This window comes from Triticum aestivum, chromosome 7D, assembly GCF_018294505.1.
Source record: "Triticum aestivum cultivar Chinese Spring chromosome 7D, IWGSC CS RefSeq v2.1, whole genome shotgun sequence".
Classification (NCBI taxonomy): domain Eukaryota; kingdom Viridiplantae; phylum Streptophyta; class Magnoliopsida; order Poales; family Poaceae; genus Triticum; species Triticum aestivum.
Window position 1 is genome coordinate 77,066,959 of NC_057814.1, and position 7,856 is coordinate 77,074,814.

The window sequence follows — 7,856 nt, forward strand, 5'->3', positions numbered from 1 at the left end:
CAACCTCTGCGCCGATCGACGCACACGACTTAAGATGGACGCGTGCAAGCTAGCTCTTTTGTGTCGTCGAGCCCCATCCTCTGCACCGGTCGATGCACACGACTTAAGATGGACGCGTGCACGGTAACTTTTTTTTTTAGAAGGAGAGTGTGTGGAAAGGGCGTAACAAGAAAAAGGAAAAAATAATACCAGGGGAGGGGAGGGAAGGAGTGTGTGTGACCGGAGGCCGGGTGAGACGCACGCGCGGCCTCGGTCCCGGCGCGGGAGGAGACATACATTCTCTGCGCTGCCGACACTCCAATAAACCATTCACCCCACGGCGCCCGCCGTGAAAGCAAATCGCACCACCACCTACCTACCGGATCCATCCATCACCTGCTCCTCGCACACCGCCGCAGAGGATCCCGCGCGCGGAGGTTGGCCCGGCCCTTTCCGGCGCGTTACCGCTCCCGTCCCCCTCTTTTAGTGCTCCCTCCCCTGCCACTGCTCCACTCCACCCCACCCCCACCCCCACCCCCGCTCTGCCTCCTCCGCCGCCCCACCACCACCACCTTCACTCCCCTGCTGCCGCCGCTCGGAGCTCTCCTCTGCCTTCTCCCGCCGCAGGTACGATCCGGCCGGACCGAAGTCCTTTCCCAAAACCCTGCCGCAAAACCGCTCTGCTTCTCGTTTCTTTCCATTTTCGTTCCTTCGGTTTTCTTGATCGCGGGCGCTCGCCGGTGTCTCGTGGCAGGATTCCGGACTTCGGAGGGCGGCGGCGGAGATGATGCACGGCAAGTCGGACTCGGACATCACGAGCCTGGCGGCGTCGTCGCCGCCGCGGTCGCCGAAGCGTGGCGCGGGGGCCGGCGGCGGCGCCTACTACGTGCAGAGCCCGTCGCGGGACTCGGCGCACGACGGCGGGGGCGCCGGCGGGTACAAGTCCTCGTCGATGCAGGCGACGCCGGTCTACAACAGCCCCAACGAGTCCCCCTCGCACCCGTCCTACGGCCGCCACTCCCGGGCCTCCTCCGTCAGCCGCTTCTCCGGCATCCTCCGCGGCGGCAGCGGGCGCAAGGGCGGCGGCGACCTCAAGGCGGTGAACGCCAAGGGGTGGCCCGAGTGCAGCGTCATCGAGGAGGAGGGCTCCTACGAGGGCCTCTCCGGCGGCGACAGCGGCCTCTCCGGCCGCTGCAAGCTCGCGCTCGCCTTCGTCAGCTTCCTCCTGCTCTTCACCGTCGTCTGCCTCATCGTCTGGGGCGCCGCCCGCCCCTACGAGCCCGACGTCGTCGTCAAGGTAGCATATCCACATCCATTCATGCATCCACCCTGCTTGGTTTACTTCCTCGGCACACTCTGAACTGAATTTTTCCTACATGATAATATGATATGAATTTAAACATCAATTGCTCTAGTTTCACTTGTGTCTCCGGGTAGATTGAATTTAAACATCAATTGCATTACTAATTTAATTCAAATCTCCGGGTAGAATGGTCAGCAAAGACTCTGAATTGTTGCAAACAAAATTTGTGCTAGTAGATCCATTTGAGCTTTGTTATCTCTAGAATCGGCGCTTACTCACCGTGGTTCCTTGCTCTGAACACGAACTCAAAGGGTATTTGTTCTTTTTTTACCATTAGTAATGTAAATCCTGTTAGTCTAAGGCAAAGCACCGCTGACTGAAGAAGAGCCAAATCAGCTGAAACAGCTTCTTCGCTGGGCATTTTCTGACCCCCTCTTCAAAAAACCAAACTTCGTTGGACGCTAGTGATAGGCCACTAAATAAATATACTATACAGAGAGAGAAACATAAAACAATGACCACGAGGCAAGATAAATTTTATTTTCTTCGTTGTGCTGTTTATGATGGAGATGTTGTCGGCTGGCACTGCGGTCAGCCCAGCTTGTCGACTGTCTCAGTCACATTTCCAAACCTTCCCCTGTTTACAAGAAAGTTTTACAGTAGTTAAATCACAGTACAATGTACTTTTGTACCACAGTGGTACGGTGAACTTCTGCTGCAGATCTGAATATGCCGGTTCTGTAAAAGCTGTTCTAACCTAGAGCTTCGTTTTACTCTGTTTTTGCACAGAGCATAGCCATGGATGACTTCTACTAACCAACAACTTATTTTCACTCTGTTTTTGCGCAGAGCATAGCCATGGACAACTTCTATGCCGGAGAGGGCACAGACCACAGTGGGGTTCCAACCAAGATGGTCACGCTCAACTGCTCCCTGAACATGGTGGTGTACAACCCTGCTTCAATGTTCGGAATTCATGTCTCCTCGGGCCCTGTTCGCCTGCTCTATTCGGAGATCGCCATCGGGGTTGGACAGGTATGCCTATCATCAGCATCCCCTGCCCCTTTTTGGTGTCTGGGTAACAGCCTAGAGGTGTTGTCAGTGCTTCTTCTTCGTCGTCGCAACTCATTTGTCCATTTGTGAATAATGGTGCTTCACATCTTACCATGTGGAGTATGTGAACAGCATGGGTGGTGAATAACCGATACCATACCCCCTCTGTAAATAAATATAAGAGCGTTTGGATCACTACTTTTCACCTTCGCATTTCACCACTCAAGTGAATGGTGTGAATTTGTAAATTGTGTTCAAAATACTGAATCCTTGAAACATTTTACAATATGCCGGACACTTTTTGTCCTTCTCGGAGTATCGGATTGAAGGTCATGCAGATTTAAACTAGGAAAGGCGGTAATTTTGAGTCAAGAAAGGGGGAATGCATCGATAGGGATGTGCATTCAGTATAAAGATTAGCAGGATAGTAGGTTCATCAAATATGTGCTGTATTGGTTTGCCTCACAATCACTGGTAAGTTCAAGAAGCTGATGTTAACATCTCTCCTACGAATGCAGGTTCACAAGTACTACCAACCGAGCAAGAGCCACCGGCTGGTGTCGGCGGTGATCCACGGCGAGAAGGTGCCTCTCTACGGCGCGGGGGGCGGGCTCTCGCTGTCGGGCAACGACGTGACGGTGCCGCTGACGGTGGACTTCGAGCTCGTCTCCCGGGGCTACGTCATCGGCAAGCTGGTGCGGGTGACGCACAAGGTGCACGTGACGTGCCGCATCGCCGTCGACGCCAAGAGGGCGAGGACCAGGATCCCCAAGAAGGCCTGCGCCGTGTACAAGGCCTGAAGGACCGCCGCCGGTTGGCTTCCGGTCCTGTTTCTGCAGGTGAAGCCTGTATTTACTGTTCTGCTGAAGAACAATAAACATGTACTAGCAGTATATATAAGGAACTTGTTTGAGCTTCGGTTTTGTTTATATAAGTTACTCTCTTGTGTGGCGGTGGTTTTGTCTATGAGGAAGTGGTTGTACCTATGTGTGGTGTTAGGGTTTGGTTGGTTACAAGATAGTAGTAATGTATTCATGTTTGCAACTTCGCATGTAGGTTGAGAGAGTAGGATTGAGAGAGTAGGATTGGTTTTGTTGCATCATATTTCCGGATAAACTCCCATCATTTTTCAGGAAGTAAAGAGATCCATCCAGGTAGCAAGAGAGCAATATCATTGCCGCATGGATAGTTCAATGTGCTCATCAGCGCCTGACCCTAAGATGGATTCTAGGCCTGGTCACCTCACTTGGAGAGGTTGCATCATTCGGCGTTTGTTTCTCGAGCCTTGTGGTTTACTCGTTCCCGAGCTTCCTCAACATTAGGAAAACGGTCCAAACACCCGACCCCGTCATGGAGATGATCGAACGGTCCGAATGCCTATCTAGGAGATGATCGAACAATCTGAATGCCTGTCGTGGAGATGATTGGATCAGCCATATTTTGATTGCTTGCCCAGACGTACCTCGGATTTCTAACGTGTAGAATTCATTCTAGAGTTACACCTGAACTCCCTATCTGCAAAGTCTGTTATTTAATAACCATTGGACCTGAGGCACCAGCACGGACAAGGTCAGGGCGCATGGAGGCTAAAAATTCAGAGTGTTCTACTGTAATTGTCCCAATAAATTATATGAATATACTGTAGACGCATCCGAAAAGGATGGTACCTACCATCCTGTGTTACATTAAACGACAGTTCAAAGCATCCGAAAAGACATTGCAACCAAGTACAGCAGGAAGTGAATCAGACAATTTTCTAGAACAAATCAACAAAAGTTTAGTTTCAGGCTTAGGTCAAACACTGGACTGAATATGACACGGAGGGAATCAAGCAATTTTATTGATGGAATCAGACTTATGATGCTTTAAACTTCAGAAAAGAATAACTTTGCTTCACTAGTGCTGATCATTTCAACATTGACAGGAGCACAGGATTTTTGTTTTTAAAAGACAGGAGCAAAGGAACATAAACTCCCATGCCCTATTGTTCACCAGTATGTCAATGGTAAGAAAAGATCTTACCACACTGACAAGAGGAGTAGAACATGTATTCCCACCCATGTTTTACTGCACGTAAGATTACATAGTTTGAATGCACAAAAAGTCTCAACATAGAACATAGATAGTACAATCATTGTAAAAGAGGGCATGCGCCAACAGCCTAACACAACAATCTGGAAATCACAAACCTCAATCATGATACAAATTAATGACAGCCCCCACAAAGTTAAACAGTAAATGCTGTTCCAGGATTTGCTGCTGGCAACATACACATAGCTAGTGTCACTAAATTAACTGGAATAGATGGCCACATAAAGTGCAAAAAGAGGTTAGAGAGTACACTCGGCAACAGAAGAGAAGCAACGCAACATCAGAAAGAATTAACCAGATAGCTGCTGATATTACTTGGGCCCTATGATTCGCCATTATCTAAAAGGTCAACAATGGAACAGCAAAATGCGAGCCAGATTATCAGTGCCAATCTGCCAATGCCTCTGAGTACAAGGGAACATAAGGAAGATAGGGCTCCATTGAACCCTGTCCAAGATCATGGATGAAATGCACTTTCCCAGTATCCATTTCATAAGACATCAGTACCTTGTCATGCCCATAAACCAGGAAAATTGTGTTTCGTTGTGGGTGGAGGGCGACAATATGGTACTCGTGTCCTAGCCGGACATTCTTCACTCCAAATAGATTCAGATACCTGACGCTGTGTTCCAAGACCCACACTTCACTGCCGTAGTCCTCGAGAACCCAGATCGAGAGTTTATAAAGATCGTGCTGATCACTATTTGCCAGATACAAACGCCCTCGAGACAGGTCAATGAACCCGTCATCAACATCTATTATGGGGGCGTCCTCATCGTCCGGCATAGGAATAGCCCTCCAAGTAGTTCCCTCCACATCCACTGCCACCACCGCAGACTCGACGGCGAGCAAATGCAGAAAACCATTGACAAAGACACTTCTAGAATCACTCACTATCCTAGGTAGGAAGTCCCAACCGGTGTCCTTGTGACTCCAGGCCCCGGTTTTGGAGGAGTAGATATCAACCGCTCTGACGAACTCGTAACCATCGTCATCATCGTTGGCATTTGCATCTGCAGCCCCATCCTCCACGAACTGGAACACATGGAAGTGCGAGGAGACGGCCGGGTCGAACCCCAAGCGAGCTGTCTGCATCTTGCTGAAGATGCCGGGCAAGGCGACCCATTTCTCCGTGGCAGGATTGCACACCACGTAATAAAATGCCCCCGCACCAAAGGTCTTGAAGCGGCGGCAGAGGAGTAGGCCGTTGCAGCTGTCCAGAAGGTGGAACTGATGACAGTCAGGCAGGAAGGGGAGCGAAGGGCGGATAGGAGCACGGCCTCCCGCCGAGACATGGGCGAAATTGTCAGTTGAGAAATAGCCAGTGCTGGGGCCGCGGCTCGAGTAGAGGAAGCCAGCGAGGTCCTGGAGATGGTACTGCGGCAGCGCCTTGCGGTGGTCGGGGTGGGAGATGATGCCGCGCCACCGCTTGGAGACGCACTTGAAGCGGCAGAGCGACCTGTACGGCACGCGCGACAGGATCTCGACGAGGAGGTCTTCGGTGAGCTTGTCCGCTGGATTCCGCCGCCTGCTGATGTCCCTGGAGCCGTCCGCCATCGCCGCGGAGAGAAGAGGCGGTCAATCTGCAAACGGGGGTGGAGGAGGAGAGATTGGAGATCCATCGACATCGGTGGGGGGAGCAGCAAGGAAGGAAAAGAGGATCTACGGCGAATGTGGCGTACTTACCAGATGAGAAGCGAACGACGGCGAGGGAGCCCGTTTGAGGTGCTCCCGTCCCCGCCGGCGAGTCTTTGGGTGCGCGGCGGCGGCGGCGTCGAGGCGAGGTGATATTTTTTTTTGAGGGATCGAGGCGAGGTGAGGTGTGGCGTAGAACTCGAAGACAGGCGAAGTGAACGAGGAGTGTGGCTGTGTTGGGCTTTTGTCTAGTTTTCAGCCTGCACTTTCAGCCGTTCACCTAAATCACTCCTCGACTTCTCAGATGCTGACAAATGTCGCATTGTTACGTCACTTGTTACAACCTATTCTTTTTTATAGATTTATTATTACTTATTTAAAATGTTTTATCCCTTGACCGTGCGGTTCAACCGTTAGATTTCTCACGGAGTTCTTTAAAACTAGGTCCAGTGTTAATAGGTTTCAACAAACTTTTTTAATAAAAATCAGAAACCGGAAACAAAACTTGGAAAAAAACCAGTAAAAAACCAAAATCCAAAAAAGAACACAAGAAGGGGAAAAACGGAAGAAAAAACCCGGAGCCCAGAAGCACGGTTGCGGTTTTCACTTTTCTTAAGGCGCATATTGTATTTTTCCTTTTTTTTGGGGGGGGGGGGCATAGAGTGTCCAAAACCTAGGAAAATCAGGCAAAGGCTAGAAAAAATAATCTAAAATACAAAATGCATATAATTGTTTTTTGAAAATTCACAGAAAGCGTCCAACACACGAAATGTGGCGACGGTTGGATGCACCACTTGGCACGCTCCTAGACTATAAAAATGGACCTTGCGGGAGCCGCCCCACCCCCACCCACCCATCCAAAGAGTAACCGTTGATTACTTGCTCCCTTAGGTTGCTTGATAGCGACCAAACATGCATGCCTATGTTTGCTACGTTTCATATTAGGCTAGCCGAAGTAGGCCTGAACCAGTTCTCCCTTTTCAGGTTTTTTTAACCTTTTTTTCTCTCTTTCTATTTTGTCATGTTTGTTTTTTCTATTCTTTTCCTTTTTCATTTGTTTTTGTTTTTTCTAAAACTTTCTTTATTGTTTTGCAAACATCTTTCAAATTAATGCACATTTTTGAAAATCATGAAATTTATTAAAATAATGAGTGTTTTTCGAATTTGTGAACATTTTTGTAAAAATCATGAACATGTTTTGATAAGATTTTTTCAATTGTGATTTTTATTGGAATTTAGGAACACTATCATTACCAACTCACATTTTTATAGGAGTATAGATAACACTCCTAGGCACAAAGTTTAAAATTTTGGTGTCATAGATGGGCTCTTCCTAAAAGTTGGGTGAACACTTATAATCTTTAAATCTCTCGTCTCCTTACTAGAATACGCACCCTTGTTTGGCGCAAGAACCTTAAACTCATAAGTAAATTTCAAATTCCTATTTATAGAGACCTCATCACTGGTTTTTACGGAAGAAAAGCTGAACCCAAGACATTTATAACTTCCTCCAATTTATCAATTCTAGCGGGACTTTGTTCTACTCTATCGGTAAGTGGTTCTATTTTCTTTAATAGTTTTAAAGCATTTCCTACCGTAGAGTCTAACTTAGTAATTTGATTATGCATCTCTTTTATCCATCGACATCGGTGAGGAGAGCACGAAGGAAAGAAGAGAGGATCTACGACGAATGTGGCGTACTTACCAGACAAGAAGCGTGTGACGGCGAGGTAGCCCGTTTGAGGTGCTCCCGTCTCCACCGACGAGGCTTTGGGTGCGCGGCGGCGAGGCCAGG

At 48.8% G+C, this 7,856-nt stretch overlaps 2 protein-coding genes across 2 annotated transcripts; one reads left to right on the forward strand and one right to left on the reverse strand.

Moving 5' to 3' along the window:
* The first annotated feature begins 347 nt into the window (after positions 1-347).
* Positions 348-3,286, forward strand: LOC123168156 (uncharacterized). Its single transcript, XM_044586028.1, has 4 exons — positions 348-606; positions 734-1,276; positions 2,132-2,317; positions 2,854-3,286. The coding sequence occupies exons 2-4, from the start codon at positions 764-766 to the stop codon at positions 3,133-3,135; spliced, it is 981 nt and encodes a 326-aa protein (XP_044441963.1). The 5' UTR covers positions 348-606; positions 734-763; the 3' UTR covers positions 3,136-3,286.
* A 1,224-nt stretch (positions 3,287-4,510) lies between these two features.
* Positions 4,511-6,386, reverse strand: LOC123165585 (F-box protein At5g07610). Its single transcript, XM_044583261.1, has 2 exons — positions 6,113-6,386; positions 4,511-6,009 (listed from the first exon to the last, which is right to left on the reverse strand). The coding sequence occupies exon 2, from the start codon at positions 5,981-5,983 to the stop codon at positions 4,808-4,810; it is 1,176 nt and encodes a 391-aa protein (XP_044439196.1). The 5' UTR covers positions 5,984-6,009; positions 6,113-6,386; the 3' UTR covers positions 4,511-4,807.
* Positions 6,387-7,856: the final 1,470 nt, after the last annotated feature.